A 16822-nucleotide genomic window follows, 5' to 3' on the forward strand; every position below is an offset into this window, starting at 1 on the left:
CACACACACACACACACACACACACACACACACACACACACACACACACACACACACACGCACGCATGCCTATCTGTATGTTTTGTTATTGTTTAAGTATAATGATTATCACTAAATTTAGATTTGTAGTTGTTTTGGGTTCTCAGCCCCTAAGTACTTATTTAAAGTGTTTTCTCTTTTTTTTTCTTTTTATTGTGTATAAAGTTTGGCGAGAAGGTGGAGGAACGAATCTGCCGACGCAAACTTTCAGGGGTTTGTGACCAGTGTCAGCGGGGATTGCAAGATTTCACCTCTATTGTCGAATAATGTGATTAACACGGACTGACCTGTCACCTTAATATATTGTTTTTTGTTCTTTTTCTCTTTGATTTATGTGTCTTATCTGAAACCATGATGAGTGTTGAAAGGAATAAAAATTCCTGTGTGAAAAATGAAGTGACATTTTCTGTGTCTTTATGTAATTGTTTTTTTTTTATTGCTATCTTGGGTTATGTAAATTTTGGCAGTTTTAGAAAAACTGTCTGGCGCTCGAAATTTTGAAAATCATTTAATTGAGGTAATGGCGGCCCCACCGTTACACAGTCAGACTTGGGAATAATGCTCAGAAATGTTCACCACGGCAAAACAAGACTTCGGTCCCATGGCATGGCATTTTTCTATTATTTTATAATGTTTCCTGAGGTGTACTTATATTGTTAGTATAATTTTTACATCATAAAATGTCATAATTTAGAAATAAAAGGCATTTTTTCTATACTGCTGTTTGACCTGTGGCTGAAGGCCCTGTTACAAGAGGCGTGTCTGCTGTGAGACTTCAGTAAAAACGCCCACTGTTGTGATTGGCTGACATCTTTGCATTTGATATGAGCGGAGGGGGCGTGGTTTAATGAGGTCTACGAGGCACGAGCAGGCACGAGCTGCTGCCAGAGAGACGGATGGACCGGAGTTCACTTCACATCGGTTCTGTCAGTCTCAGTTCAGTGAACTGTTTTAATTACAGCATATACTTCAGGTTATTAGTCTATTTCTAGTCGGAGGGACTGTCACTCATGTCAGAAAGTTAGTAACTTTAGTAAATTATGGATCAGCGCTGACTGGAGACGCGAACCGTTTAGAACGATTCAGTCCGATTTGGTGAACTGATTCGGTTCACTAAAAAGAACCGGTTCAAAAGAAAGATCGTTCGCGAACCGGACATCACTAATGTACCAGAGACTGAGCTCTAACAAAGTTATTTATAGTAACTACTGAGTTATGAGAGCGCTGTCAGTCAGCGCGAGTTTATTGTGTTTGTATCTGAGAGTTCTGAATAAACACGAGTCCCAGTCACGCCGAGTCCGTCTTCATCATTATTCTACCAACTTTGTAGCACATGCAAAGTACCATTACAGCTGTCGAGATGCACGAGTTATGAGTAAGTGTTGATAATACCATTATTTTTAGATATGTCATATGGAAAGCGTCAGTGACGCGCATTGAGTACACAGCGCAAACAAAGACACAACAGCAGTAATCGAATGTAATCCAGTTTATTGTGGGGCTAGCTGGCTAGCCCAGATAGCCTCATGCTTACCCCCCTTCTGCTTAATCTCGCGCCGCGTTTGGTGCCTCCGCTGTGGGCCAGATGCAGTACTGGGGGTCGGGGATGTTGAAGGCCACCAACCAGTGCAGCCCTTAGCTTCGGCGTGTGTGAGGTTTATCTCTAAAGATGTGACTCTGCTGATTTTGAGCAGAAACGACTGTATGCACATTGTAGAACAGATAGACGCGACGAGGACGTACAAAAACACTGACTCACAAGATAGAAAACACGAAAACACCGTTCTGTCGGGAGAGAGAGAAGGCGCTGCGTGTGCACGAATAATAAATAATTAGCTACAAATCAGAAATCACTGATCACAGATCAGAAGGAACTGAAAAAAGACTTCTGTTTTCATCTATACATCCAAACACTGAGAAACTGCCAGCATTCACTCGTTCACAAGCCTTGATCTCTCGAGCGTTTGCATGGGCGTGCCAGATTCTCTGGGCGGAGGAAAGGGAGGTAACCGTTCCTGCTTGGACGTCAAACCAGGAGACTTCAGGATTGGTTCGTCTGGCCTGTCATTTTCTCAAAGGCAGAGAAAGACAGCCAGAACTCGGGGTTACACCGATCAACATTTCTATCCACTTGGGGACAATATTCAGGCTAGGGGAACTCATATTAATGTTGAAAAACCTCATACAATGAAAATTTCATGCCATGGGACCTTTAATGAAAAACACAAAAACAGAACAGTACAATGACAACTCGCTTAAATGGGCACTTTTACATTTAGCTAGAAACTGAATCTTCCGTCGTATATTGTTATTATATTGCTCAGTTACGTTTTTAATTGCGTCTGTTCTCTAACTGAACAAAATTATTTTTATTATTATAAAACAATCAAAATGATATCGATACGACTGTTTAATTTCATACAGCTATATCTATAACGAAAAAACATTTTCAAGTCTTTACATCATATCCGGGAGATAAGTCAGTAAATTTGAGTAAAATCACAACTTATCCCGTGCGAATGCGCCACGCAAAATTCAGATGTGGGGGAGTAATCTCTAAATCACACGAGGTCCCCAGATAATAGCCTACTTATCCCGTGTGAATAGGGTTCAACTCAAAACGTGCGTACACCACCTCCTGAGCTGGCGTAGGATTTGAGCGTGCCGTACGCCAACGTCCATATTGATAAATCTCAAAGTCACCGTGGTTTTGGGTGTACGCCAGGTGTACGCTGGAAATTTGGTGTACGCACTTTTGATAAATGAGGGCCATTGTGTATAAAGAAAATGAAATGCAAATTGGTATGCATTTCATGCTTATTTTGTGCATAATTGAATGTTTTTATGTTTAATGTTTTCATAATACAGAGATTGAGGGAAAAACAACAAGTGTTCGTGTTGTCTGTTCTTTAAAATATTTCTGTTCCCCTTTTCAGGGAGACTACACATTTATGTGGACAAGTGTAGATGGAACAGTTTTAACAAATTAGATAACTATCCAATCAGAGAAAATGCATGAAGTGACCAGGTATGTAGTCATACATCAGATATTTCTATTGTATAATAGTGTATTGTATAATATTTGTATTCTATAATAGTGTATCTTGCTGAAAATCACTCAAAGGCTAATTATTTGCTGAAATATACAGGTTTATTAAGACAGGTACTTTTACAATAAATATTCATATTATATGACTTCAGTAAATGCTCCTTTCAAGTTTTAAAGATTCATTCTTCTTTGACCTGTGAAAGAAGGAAGAGGCAAACATTAGCCTTATTAACAAAAATGCGCTCCACTTTACATAATGAAAAGAATACTGATGTGGCAATATCATACAGGATAATGCAATTATCAGAATAATGCAATTATCATAGTTCCACTACTTTTGCTAAGAGATAGTTCATGTATTTGGATAAACAAGTTGAATAAATAATGAACAAACAAACAAAAAAAACTCATCAGTCTAACCTTTCCAGCATCACGGCTCTTAACTTTGAGCTTGTTGACCTGAGACTCAGAAATATCAGCACGCTCCTCAGCCTCCTCAAGCTCATTCTGCACCTTCCTCAACTTGGACAGGTGAGTGTTTGCTTGTTCCTCCTAAAGGTTTATATATATATATATGGTTCATGTATCACATATCATCAAATTAGCATTCCATTATAAATAAATACAGTGTCAAGATGTTCTATTATATTTTACATACCGCCTCTTCAGACTGCCTCTTGTAGGCTTTGACCTTCAGCTGCAATTTGTCCACCAGATCCTGTAGTCTGCTGATGTTCTTCTTGTCCTCGTCAGTCTTCAAAAAAATACACATTTACTAGATTAAGTCTTGATCCTTTACTAAAATTAGGCATTGTCAGTACATACACTATTATGCAAACTCTTTTGTCTGAACAAACTTGAGGAATGAGGAATATGGCCATACCTGGTAGGTGAGCTCCTTGACTCTCCTCTCATATTTGCGGACGCCCTTAACAGCATCAACTCCACGTCTTTGCTCTGCTTCAACTTCAGCCTCAAGCTCATGGACCTAAAGAATATTATTGTTAGTCAAACAAATCATAATATATTAGAATATAACAAACTTCACTTTGCCCACATCATAACTACAAAGAGGCTTACTCTGGACTCCAACTTCTGGAGTTGTTTCTTTCCTCCCTTCATGGCCAGATTCTCAGCTTCATCCAGACGGTGCTGCAGGTCCTTCACTGTGACCTCCAGATTCTTCTTCATCCTCTCAAGGTGAGAACTTGTGTCCTGCTCCTTCTTCAGCTCTTCTGCCATCAATGCAGCCTTTTGCATGAATGCAGAAATTCATTAGATCCACATTTTTTTTAAAGTATACAAGTGTCTTGTGAAACATTTGGAAGCTACTGTTGCTCACATCAGTGATGGCCTTCTTGGCCTTCTCCTCTGCATTTCTGGCTTCCTGTACAGTGTCATCAACTTCACTCTGGACATGAATAAGGTCAGCCTCAAGCTTCTTCTTGGTATTTAGGAGACTTGTGTTCTACAAAATGGAAAGCAACAGTTTGAACATTTTGAATGATGCTCTCAATTTCTTTAAAAATCTGGGAAACAATGTGCACTTACCTGAGAGTGCAGCAGCCCAACACGCTCGCTTATATCCACCAGCTCTTGTTCAGCCACTTTGCGGCCTCTCTCGGTCTGCTCCAGAGCAGCTCTCAGCTCCTCAATCTCAGACTGCATCAGAGTGTTTCTGCGCTCCACCATGGCCACCTGCTCCTTCATGTCTTCCTCTCCTCTCTGGGCATCATCAAGGTGCAGTTGGGCATCCTGAAAATTACAAAAGCTTTACAATGAGCATTTCAAGTGGTTTCTGTTGGGCTTTACTTAACATATGTTAGATTATAAAAAATATGAATACATCCCAAAGTCGAACAGATGTCACATACCTTGAGTTGTCCCTGAACATTCCTGAGCTGTTTCTGGGCCTCAGCCGCCTGGCGATTGGCATGGCTCAGCTGAATCTCCATCTCATTAAGGTCTCCCTCCATCTTCTTCTTGATTCTCAGGGCATCATTTCTGCTCCTGACTTCAGAGTCCAGAGTGCCCTGCATGGATTCAATGACCCTCTGGCTGTTCCTCTTGATCTGCTCCATCTCCTCATCCTTCTCTGCAAGCTTCCTGTCAATCTCTCCTTTGATCTGGTTTAGCTCGAGCTGGACACGAAGAATCTTGGACTCCTCATGCTCCAGGGTGCCCTATGAAATATAAAATGAAAATATGCATGAAGACCACAGCATTCATGCAAGTTCTAGCAATAATTCCATATTGATCTCCAGATACTGACTTCAGCCTCTTCCAGGGCGGTCTGAATCTCTGACTTCTCAGTCTCCACTGTCTTCTTGGCCTTTTCCAGCTCATGGATGCTCTTACCAGTCTCACCTAACTGCTCTGTCAGATCTGAAATCTCCTCTATAGAAAGAAAAAATATAATATTTATCATAATGAACATTAATTAATCATATGTGCTTACTTTTTAATGCTCACTAAAATTAGAACATTAAAGGCATAGTTCACCCAAAAAAGAAAATTGTCATTAATTGTTTACCATCATGTCGTTCCAAACTCATGAGACTTTCGTTAATCTTCGGAACACAAATGAAGATCTTTTTGATGAAATTTGAGAGCTTTCTGCCCCTCCATAGACAGCTACGCAATTGACACTTTCACATTTCAAAAAGTTCATAGAATGATCGTGAAACTAATCCATATGATTTGAGCGGGACAGAAAGCTCTCAGATTTCATCAAAAAGATCTTCATTTGTGTTCTGAAGATTAACGAAAGTCTCGTGATTTTGGAACAACATGAGGGGGATTAATTAATGAAATAATTTTCAATTTTGGGTGAACTATACCTTCAACTTTTTCTAATTTAACGGTTTCATTCTTACGCTGCAGATTCTTGTTCTCTCTCTTGAGGGTCTCCAGGTGATCCATACTCTCCTCATAGGAGTTCTTCATCTTGAACAGTTCAGTGCTGAGTGAACGAGCCTCTTTCTGGGCACCTTCCAGCTCTGCCTGACCTTCCTCATATTTCTGCTTCCATTCTGCCAGGACCTTTGATGGAGATATTTCAGGATAGAATTTGTTTAAAAAATGTTAAACAAAGCCCATTCCAGCAATATTTACAAAGAGAATATCATAAGACTAAAATTGTTTACCTTGTCAAAGTTCCTCTGCTTCTTGTCAAGGTTGGCAGCCAAACCATTGGCTCTCTCCACATCAATCATGAGGTCCTCCACCTCACCCTGGAGTCTTTGTTTGGTCTTCTCCAGAGATGCACATTTGGAGTTCACTGCCTCAACTTGTTCCTCTGCCTCTTGCAGACGCTGAGCCAGCTTCTTCCTATTAAGTAACACACACTATTTTGAAATCTAATCTATAAAATAGCTGTGAGAATTGGGAATATAATACAATAATATACATACTTGGACTCTTCAAGCTCTTCAGTGCGCTGGATGGCATCCGTTTCATATTTAGTTCTCCACTGAGCAACCTCACTGTTGGCCTTTGACATTCCCCGCTGCAGCTCAGCCTTTGCCTCCTGCTCTTCCTCAAACTGCTCACGGAGCAAGTCACAGTCATGACGGGCTGATTGCACAGCATGGGCCAGTGCGTTCTTAGCCTAGGAGACAAGGTAACATAATATTAGCTTGTCTCTACAGTAAAGAAATTGACAAGTTTGTACATGTATTGATTATGCTGTATTACCTTAACTTCCTCTTCAACATGCCTCTTAAGCTCCTCAGTTTGCTGAGTAGAAGCTTGTTTGCCTCTGGTGAGCTGAGAAACCAGAGCCTCCTTCTCCTCCAGCTGACGGCCAAGCTCACCTATACAGTTTCACATTCATTGTGTCAGATTGTGATCAGTTCATTTCAAAATACATGGATGTAAGATTGTATTAGTCAACATAAAAAAGTCATCTAACAAGACTTTGTTACAGTGTTATTTGTAATGTTTGATTAATTATTGTTGCTAATTATTACTGATTATTGTTAATTATTGACATTAATTACTTTTGACAATATTAATTTGTTCATGATTGGTCATAATTTGTCATTAATTACCATTTTCAGTCTGAAATCTTGCTCTTTGAGTACTGAGATCATTTAACTGTCGAATGTTCTCATCATTCTTGGACTTAATTTCACTAAGTTGGTCCTCAAGTGTGCGGCACATCTTCTCAAGATTGCCCTGTAAAATAAAAAAGTCATTAGATATTTCAAAAACTCCAAGACTTCTTATATGCTGGGAAAATGAGTCACAATCAGCACATTTACAAAAATCTAAATTATTTTCACTATTATAATGATGTATGATTTGTTGGAACCAGGCATAAAAGCACTGAGCTACACCTATCAGTCATTATTAGTCAATTTTGAGAAAAATCGAGTTAAAGTTTTCTGAAGGTTCCAAAACAAAATCACCTAGCAACCATACCTTAAAATCCCTGGTAATGCATAATCCCATGGTAAAGTAACACGCCAAGTTAAAATGCATACCTATAGGAAAAATATATTCTCAACAATTTTTTCATGATACCACAATTGTTTGATTAACATTGAGAAATACAGCCAATATATTAAGACCTACTGTAATGCAAGGATCTAATTTTTCCCCAACAGTTAACCAAACGTTAACTTAAGACATAACAGATAATGTTTACGTGAATACTTGCCAAGACAGATATTTTGAAATACTGTAATTCTGTGTTCATGTGTATATTGGCATCATACGATCGTCTGAGAAGTGTATTTGTGCGCACACTTCGGATCTGTCAGTCAGCCAGGTAAGATCATCAGCATCAGTTTGACAATCACATTTCATTGGTTCAGACCATCAAGAATTCACTATGAATATTCAAAGTTGGAATGCCGTGAAAATGTACAACTAAAGATACTTTTTAATGTTGAATTACTATTTGGAGCATTGGGATCACTAGAAGAGGGCTTCATGAACACATTTTTGTGAATGAAAATTTTTTTTGACCAAAATTTAAATTTTTCATTTGTTTTGCCTGTAGCTCGCAGTTAGCCTGTGCGCATTCCGACTCATTTTGCCAGCACGGGTCAAATATATTATTTAGAATATTTCTCAACCTTTGCTTTGGCAACAGCTTCCATGTTGCTGGAAAGATCGTCAATCTCCATTTTGTATTCGCTCTTCTCTTTCTCAAGCTTCTGCTTGACACGCTGCAGGTTGTCGATTTGCTCTCCCAGCTCGGCCACACTGTCTGCCTGCTTCTTGCGGAGGGCAGCAGCAGTAGCTTCATGCTGGAGGGTGGACTCTTCAAGATCACGACGCAGCTTCTGAAATTCAGCTTCTCGCTTCTTATTCATCTCGATCTGAGCAGAAGTTGCTCCTCCAGCCTCCTCAAGCCTCTCACTGATCTCCTCAAGTTCCCTGGAGAGATCAGCCCTCTGCTTCTCAACCTTGGCACGAGCAGCGCGCTCGGCCTCGATCTCTTCCTCCAGTTCCTCAATGCGAGCCTATGGTGGAAAGTAGTCAATTAGATTTTTGGTTATCTGTATTTGATCATAATTATCTTTTAGTCTTTTAGATCTTTAGTTTTAAAAACAAAACTCAAAATACCTGAAGCTCCTTGATCTTCTTTTGGAGTTGAGCACCCAGAGATTGTTCATCTTCTATCTTGCTGAGAAGCTGACTTGTTTCAAATTCTTTCCTGCGGGTGTTCAACAATAAGTAGTTGTAAAAAAAAAAATGATAACACAACCATAAAAGTTTTCAATGTTTTCAAAGATGTCCTGCTTTAATTACTTTTTAATTTTTTCATCAGATTGCTGCTTGTCATTCTCCAGGTCCATGACAGACTCTTGGGCTAATTTCAGGTCACCTTCAAGCTTTCTCTTGGATCTCTCAAGATCCATGCGAAGCTTCTTCTCTTGTTCAAGGGAACCCTCAAGCTACAGGACAATGATATATAAAAGTATGTTCACAGCAGAAAACAGTTGAATTGATGAATTTATATAATTAATTTACATAATAAACTCACATCATCAACTTGCTGCTCAAGCTTTGTCTTGGATTTGGTCAAGCTGTTGACTTTGTCCTCCTCGGCCTGAAGATCATCCAGTGTCTGCTGATGTGCCTCTTGGAGGGCTTTCTTCTCCTTCGTAAGTTTGGCTATGCTCTCATCCTGAGCTGCCATTTCCTCAGTCAAGTTCTTGACCTGTGTGTTTTGTTCCAAATAAGCTTACATTAATTCATATTCTATATCAATATATAAAACAAATATTAAATCTAATCTTAAACCAACCTTATTCTCAGTGGCATGTTTCTCCTTCTCCACTTTAGCCAAGGTGAGCTCCAGGTCATCAATGTCTTTCTTCAGCTCAGAGCACTCATCCTCTAGTTTCCTCTTCTTGGCTGTCAGTTCAGCATTGATTTCTTCCTCATCCTCCAGTCTCTCAGTTGTCTCTTTGAGTTTAGCTTCAAGCTGGATTTTGCTCTTGATCAGACCCTCACACCTCTCCTCAGCATCAGAGAGACCCTCAGATTCCTGTTGATAAAATAGATTGCTATTTCATTGGAAACCATATTGCTCATTTTTAATAGAGCCAAAATTCAGTTAATTCAAGGAAATGTTCTCACAGATGCTACTTGCAGCTGCAGATCATTTTTCTCTTGCAGCAGTGATACCATCTTCTCTTCAAGCTCCTTCTTTTTGGCTTCAGACTTTGCTAAAGCCTCTTTGCATTTTGCAAATTCCTCTTTCATGCTTGACAGCTCCTTCTCAGTCTCCGCAGTCTTCAGCAAAGGCTTAATCTTGTAGTAAACCTTCATCCATGGCCAGTGTTTGACATTCATGAATGAGCGGATGTTGTATTGGATAGTGTAAATGGAGTCCCTGTGAATAATTCATCATTAAATGGCATAATCATCAATATGTACTGTTTGCACTGTTATCATTGATGTTATCTTTACTCATGACAATACTAACCTGCTTTCCGTCATTTTCACAAACGCCTTCCTCATCACGTAGCCACGGCCGAGAGCCTGAGTCATTGTGACCAGAGCAGCCAGTTTCTCATCACGCATCTCCTCAAGAGTACCCAGAAGACCAGCTTTGAAGAACACCTGAATTTATGTAAAAAAATAAATCAAAAGATATTGATTTATCCTGTATAGGCTTTATGATCAGGATCAGTGAATCTTTGAAAGTTGTAAAGCTGAATATGAACCTTTGTGTGTCCGAATTTGTACTCCTCATGATCAACGTCGATGGATCCCAGGAGTTTCTCACTGGCCTTCTTGTTATCCATAAACTGTCCATCTGGGATAACCGCGGCATTCAGCACCTTGTATCTGTGGAAAATGAATCAAAATACTTAATGTCTTTTAATTAGGAGCCTCCTACAGGAAATTGTATTTTCACGTAGTCCCATTTACCTCTGCTTAAAGTCACCATATTGGATTCTGCTGGGGAAGCCCTTTCTGCAAATTCTGATACCTTCCAGTACACCGTTACACCTCAGCTGGTGGATAACCAGGAAGTTCTCCATGAGACCTATAATGAACAGTTCACACCATGAACTTGGTAAATTAACTTCATCATATATATTGAGTGCCAGAATATCTGTAAGCTTTTTAATACTTTACCTGGAGTCTTGGACTCATTAGGAATCAGGCAGCGCACAAAGTGAGGGTGAGTGCTCCTCAAGTTGGTCATGAGTTTACCCAAGTTCTCCTGTGGAGAATAGAAAAGGGTTGGAATGCTTTGAATTTCTTTTGTTCAATATTGCTGTGATGTCATCTCTATACATACCCTGAACTGGGAGGACACAGTCTGCATGGAACCACCCTTCTTCTTGCCTCCCTTTTTAGTAGTATCTATTGATATAAAAGTACAAAGGAACATGTATAAATGCAAAAAACAAGAAAGAAATTTCAAAATTGAATTCAAGTTCAGTTAAATCGATTTTTTTCTTTACCCTCAACAACAGGTGGGTAGAGGGTAGCCAGCAGCTTGTTAGAAGACTTCTGGTACAGCAGCAAAACAGAATCATTTAATGGATCCTTGTTCTTGTCCAACCAGCCAGTGACGTTGTAGTCCACAGTTCCAGCGTAGTGAACTAGGGAGAAGTGGGCTTCAGCCTTGCCTTTGGCAGGCTTTGGTTTCTCGAAAGCTTTGTTCTTGCCAAGATGCTGATCATACAGCTTGTTCTTGAAGGAAGCGTCTGAAGCCTTGGGGAACATGCACTCCTCTTCAAGGATGGAGAAGATACCCATGGGCTGTTTATAAAAGAATGTTGTTTATTACCAAAAATATAAGATTTTGAGAATAGACAATGGAAATTAATAAATTCATAAACCATTAAAAACCTTTTCAATGAGCTCTATGCAAGAAGCCAAGTCCATGCCAAAGTCAATGAACTCCCAAATAATGCCCTCCTTCTTGTATTCTTCTTGTTCCAGAACAAACATGGTGTGGTTGAAAAACTGTTGCAGTTTCTCATTGGTGAAGTTGATGCACAGCTGCTCCATGCTGTTGTACTGATGGAAGAAAAAATAACAGAAACATTCACTGACTAAATACTGAATATGATTCAATTTGACATAAAAATAGATACAAGAATCATTCTTACATCAAAGATCTCAAAGCCAGCAATATCCAGCACACCAATGTAGAAATTTCTTTGTTGTTTTGTGTCCAACATCTGGTTGATACGAATGACCATCCACAAGAACATCCTCTCATAGATAGATTTGGCCAATGCACTAACCGAGTTGTACACCTGTAAGAATAATAGAGTGGATAATTTATTCTGCATCTGCAATAATTAGCCAGAATTTTAGGTAAAACACATGGACATGCTGGAAATGTTACTATACCTGTGGCACTGTCTGGCCTTTGGTCACATACTCATTTCCGACCTTGACTCTGGGGTAGCACAAAGCCTTCAGCATATCAGCAGAGTTCAAACCCAGAAGGTAGGCAATTTTGTCAGCCTCTGTTAAATACATTTTAAAATAAATTGTCTTTGCTCTAAAGAGTCTTTTGTGCATGTGTAAAAATTATAATAAATCAGGCACCAAGTACTGTCACTTTTATTTTTTGATTTATTTTTATGCACAGCGTTGCATACTTCTAATTTATATTTACACTAAACATTTTACACACAAGTTCTGTGATTTATCAGCAAAGTCAATGCAACTGTTACTATTGTAAAGGCCAGAATGAAAAATAAGCAATTAGACCGAGAAGTCTCACCCTCATTGCCATCAGGCTCAGCCTGCTCCTCACGCTGCTTCTGCTTGAACTTCATGTTACCATGATGAAGCACAGCTCCAGTAAACTTGTAGATACCCATTTTCTCCTCATTATTGAAACCCAGAATGTCAATAGCGTCCTGTAAATTACAGAAAAGAATGAGATCTATGATTTTCCATATTTATATAGAATATGTCAATGTTCAAACAGCAATGACTCACATCAGTAGCATCCAGCTCCACTTTATCATCAATGCTGGCCACTGTGATCTGACCCTGACTGCACATGGGGAAGTCATATGGGTTGGTGGTGATGAGCGTCATTTCTGTAAAATACATCGATTTTTTGAAAGAGTATCTTACAATATTATCTGGCATTTAAACACTGAATGAAATATGTGCACCTACCAATCAGCTCAGGCTTATGGTTGGTCATCATCTGGTAGAAGATGTGGTAGCCTCTCTCATCTGGAAGCTGGAATGACACTCTAGACTTCTCCAGCAGATCTGTTGAGAGAATGTACTTGAGTCACAATCATCTGAAGAGTGACAGACAAAGACAAATGTGCCAGATGGATCAATGAAATTATGTCCACCTACATGTCTCAATGTCAGCACTGGCCAGTTTTCCAGATGTGCCGAAGTGAATTCTGATGAATTTACCCTGTTTAAAACAAAATAGCATAATACATAAATAAATAAAATAACTCTGTATAGAAAAATCAAACACAACTGACCAACTTTACTGTAAATAAAAAGTGGTGAACTTACAAAACGAGAGGAGTTGTCATTTCTCACAGTCTTGGCATTACCATAAGACTCAAGCAGAGGGTTGGCAGCAATGATCTGGTCCTCAAGAGAGCCCTGTGTTGTTTGAAGGGTTATTTTTTAAAAGTTATTTTACATTTAAAGACTGTTTGCAGGCATTTCACAAATTCACACATCATATAGTTTGTGAGACGAGTGTAACATCTTTCAAAATAATATATATGACATAGTTTATATCTCACACCTTTATTTTGCTGTCCTCTTTCTTCTTCTCACCACCTGACACTGCAACTGTGGCAAAGTACTGGATGACACGTTTGGTGTTCACAGTCTTTCCAGCACCGGATTCTCCACTGGTTTATGAGAGATTAGAAAACAGATGATTAAAAGACATGTAGACTTTTCAAAGTATATTCAATTATATTTACTAAATATCTCCATATAGATTTGCCATCTGCATTATACTTTAAATGTTTTATTTTTGTCAAGGTCTAAGATTAAAAGAAAATACTTACGTAATCAGGACAGACTGGTTTTCTCTATCTGTTGATTGTAATTTGTAAAATATCCGGTAAATATTTCTTATGTTAACAGCATCATCTAATTCACCTTAATGAATTCTACAGAATTCAATTCCATAAAGTCTTACCAGTCTGCATAAACTGATAGGCGTTGTCAGAGACAGAGAAGATGTGGGGTGGGGCCTCCATACGCTTTTTGCCTCTGTAAGCACTCACCACTTCTGAATCATACACTGGGAGCCACTTGTAGGGGTTCACAGTTGCGCAGAAGAGTCCAGAGTAAGTCTGAAATGAGCAGAGAAGTGGTCAGATTGCAATAACACAGACAAATTGAGCTTAAATGCTTTTTTATGTTTCAGAATTTACATAGATCATCCATGCAGCATAACGCTCTTTGAGGTTATACAGCACAGAGGCTTCATTGAGATGGGTCATCATGGCCATGTCCTCAATCTTGTCATACTTGGGAGGATTCATTGGGTAGACATCTTCTTCCTTAGCAACTCTTTCCTGTTAATGTGATAAATTAGATATTAGATATAAAATAAAACAATGTGATAAGTCATTTAAATTAAAAATTACCTCCTTAGTGTCAAGCAAAACAACTGTGACTTTGCCACCGTCTTTGCTCTTGATTGTTCCCTTGAGGTACAACTCTTTGACATCAGCCACATAGCAGGCAGACTTGGCATCAAATGGTTTGGTTTGAGCCTCGATTCTCTCCTTCTCAGGCTTACGAAGGTAAATGGAAGCCTTGCCATAAGCGGCCATCTCCGCGTCCGTACTCATGGTGGCGGCTTACTAAAGAGAGAAAATATAAACTTATGCATGAAAAATGTAATCAATATTTCATGTAACAATAAAGGCAAGACTCATGAAATGAAACACATGAATTGTGTTAGGAAAGAGGCATATTCCTAAGTTTAGGATTACACATGAATACAGACACATAAAACAATACTAGATAAACATTTAGATAGCAAGCAAGAAGCAGGTAAGGGGCCCATGAACGGCAAAAACTGAATAGAATATAGAGGCTGAATATGTCTTTCTGGTGATGAAACTGATATGCTGTTGTCAGGACACAGCACATACAGTACAGTATGAATTGTGGCATATATGAAGTTTCAGGTCAATACAGAGATTCTCACTGTCGACTATGAGTCTCACTTGTGGACTTTCTGCTAGAGTGCATCCTCCGGCTACGAGCATGGATTAAATTACATGTGTGTACTCGCTAATGCTCACAACACCCTGTATTGGGTAAAAATAGAAAAAATTAAAAAATTTCTCCACTGTAGATAAGTGTATTTGGGTTTTTTTTCTTCGTGGATGCATAAGATTTCCTGACAAAAATGAAGAAATTACTGTCACAGATTTTTTATCATAATAATTTAATGTTACGATAAAACTTTAGATCTTTCTAATGATTTATATTTATGCAAATGTCATCATAGATTATGATAGCAACACTGCATGCCAACAGTTCTGTATAGAGCCAATTTCATGTTTTGCTATATTTTAGCATCATCAATTGGCCCTTTCCCGCTTCTTTTTCCTTTTCGAGTCTACACAGAAAGGTGTCAAATTTGGTGAAAATGTTTAATTTAATTTAAGAGATATAGCCACTTATAAATAGTTGACATACATGTATATATCATAACAGAAAACTAGATCAAAGGGAGCAATCAACTCACCATGAGTTAAGATTTTTTTTGTTTGTTTTTTAACAGTTTTCAAGTTATTAGCAAGAGTACAAGTATGGATAGTTTGTGGTGCTAGAGGGTTTGAGTTAAAGACTCCACATTTGCTGTGTTTCATGTTCAGACTATCCTCTATGCTTGTGCCAAATTTGTATAACTTTCCCACAAGGGGTTCTATGGGCTCTCATAGACTCAAAAGTGAATGGAGAAAAACAGAATACAATCCAACACACAATAAAAACCAAATACAATATGCTTGGCCCTTAAATAAAGGGTCAATGGGACCCCTTCCTTAAATTCATCTTACATTTTAAACACATTTATTTGAAAATAAATTAACCAAGTTTTTGAAAGCAACATGCTTCCCCAGTTTTCATCTATAATACAGACTATAACAACTGTTTTCCTCTACCCTAATCCACACACTGAATCATAAACTCACTTGCCTTTTGTCCTGTGAGACCAGATGCAATTTTATCTACCCTTGAACTAAAAGAAAATTAAATTCATTAAAATGTATAAATAAATAAAAAAACACAGTTACTTTAAGTACAGATGCATAGGTGATGATGATAAAATGCCCTTCAGTCACAATCACTACAGGCTCTTACCACTGGATGGAACTTCTGAGGTCTTCTCTGCATCCCTTCTGGTCTACCCTCTTGGCTTTTATAGAAGTTGATCATGCACACTAAGCAGAATCTATACATGGGTAACCTCATATATTCTGATATATGATAAGCTTTCTTGACCCATTTTATAAGAACTTTATGGAAAGACTCACAAACATCCTACCTAATGGAATCAGTCATAAGTCAAACCTTTATTGCTTAAAAATATATAGGTAACAGCTTCAATCTCAGAGTTCATGTGTATTATAATTATTTATTTTTAGTCTATTAATATCTTACTTTGACATATGACACACACTGAAGTAAATAAATCCTTTTTTGGGAAGAGAGTGCATTCAGCTACCCCTCCCATTTTTTTAATCAGAAAACATTTCACCTTTCACCTTTTCACCCATGGATGTTCTTGTAGCAGGCTAGTGTGGCAGCAATAGGGCTAAACAATAAAATATATTACAAATCTGACAAGATATATAGTTCAAGAATATAGAAAAATACTGGAAAATATGTCTTATACAGTACTTATTTGAATGAGTTAAAGCAACGTTACAACATGTCATAACTTATTGATAATTTGTTCATAGAATTTTTTACAGTGTAGGCATCGTACACTTAACAAATTTATAATAGCAACGCTCTTGAAACCACACTGAACACCCTAACAACACCCTAGCAACCATGTAGCAAAACCCTTGAGACCACACTGAACACCCTAGCAACCTTGTAGCAATGCCCTTGAAGCATCAATGAACACCCTAGCAACCTTGTAGCAATGCCCTTGAAACCACAATTAACATCCTAGCAATTGTGTAGCAACTCCCTTGAAACCACACTGAACACCATAGCAACCGTGTAATAACATCCTTGAAACCACACTGAACACTCTAGCAACACCCT

At 38.6% G+C, this 16822-nt stretch overlaps 1 protein-coding gene across 3 annotated transcripts; it reads right to left on the reverse strand.

Annotated features, from left to right (window-relative positions):
• Positions 1-2236: 2236 nt before the first annotated feature.
• On the reverse strand, positions 2237-15942 carry LOC307127998 (myosin heavy chain, fast skeletal muscle-like). Of its 3 annotated transcripts, none has more exons than XM_079819510.1 (41): positions 15908-15942; positions 15743-15785; positions 14176-14394; positions 13960-14103; positions 13722-13878; positions 13588-13615; positions 13317-13425; positions 13076-13168; positions 12905-12968; positions 12713-12811; positions 12527-12630; positions 12306-12444; positions 11927-12045; positions 11680-11829; positions 11417-11587; positions 11026-11326; positions 10860-10924; positions 10694-10781; positions 10484-10601; positions 10276-10399; positions 10035-10171; positions 9686-9941; positions 9351-9593; positions 9087-9263; positions 8852-8997; positions 8666-8756; positions 8173-8562; positions 7141-7267; positions 6785-6903; positions 6502-6698; positions 6235-6418; positions 5965-6130; positions 5361-5485; positions 4963-5271; positions 4640-4843; positions 4431-4556; positions 4169-4339; positions 3972-4076; positions 3747-3842; positions 3509-3640; positions 2237-3282 (listed from the first exon to the last, which is right to left on the reverse strand). In XM_079819510.1, exons 3-41 carry the CDS (start codon positions 14380-14382, stop codon positions 3268-3270), a joined length of 5796 nt encoding a protein of 1931 aa, XP_079675636.1. In that variant the 5' UTR covers positions 14383-14394; positions 15743-15785; positions 15908-15942; the 3' UTR covers positions 2237-3267. The 3 variants fall into 3 exon arrangements, with proteins under 3 accessions (XP_079675636.1, XP_079675638.1, XP_079675637.1); XM_079819512.1 differs by having other exon boundaries at positions 15739-15785; XM_079819511.1 differs by lacking the exon at positions 15743-15785 and having other exon boundaries at positions 15908-15941.
• Positions 15943-16822: the final 880 nt, after the last annotated feature.

Source organism: Gobio gobio, assembly GCF_949357685.1.
Source record: "Gobio gobio genome assembly, chromosome: 6".
Taxonomy (NCBI): domain Eukaryota; kingdom Metazoa; phylum Chordata; class Actinopteri; order Cypriniformes; family Gobionidae; genus Gobio; species Gobio gobio.

What these genes read in the sequence shown, in the direction of transcription:
- LOC307127998 (XM_079819510.1), bottom strand. Translation starts at nt 14,382, where the DNA reads ATGAGTACGGACGCGGAGATGGCCGCTTATGGCAAGGCTTCCATTTAC. An exon ending in GTGAAAATGACGGAAAGCAG is followed by an intron (nt 9,942 to 10,034) that starts GTTAGTATTGTC and finishes AATTATTCACAG; the next exon opens with GGACTCCATTTACACTATCC. An exon ending in CCGCCCTGGAAGAGGCTGAA is followed by an intron (nt 5,272 to 5,360) that starts GTCAGTATCTGG and finishes TATATTTCATAG; the next exon opens with GGCACCCTGGAGCATGAGGA.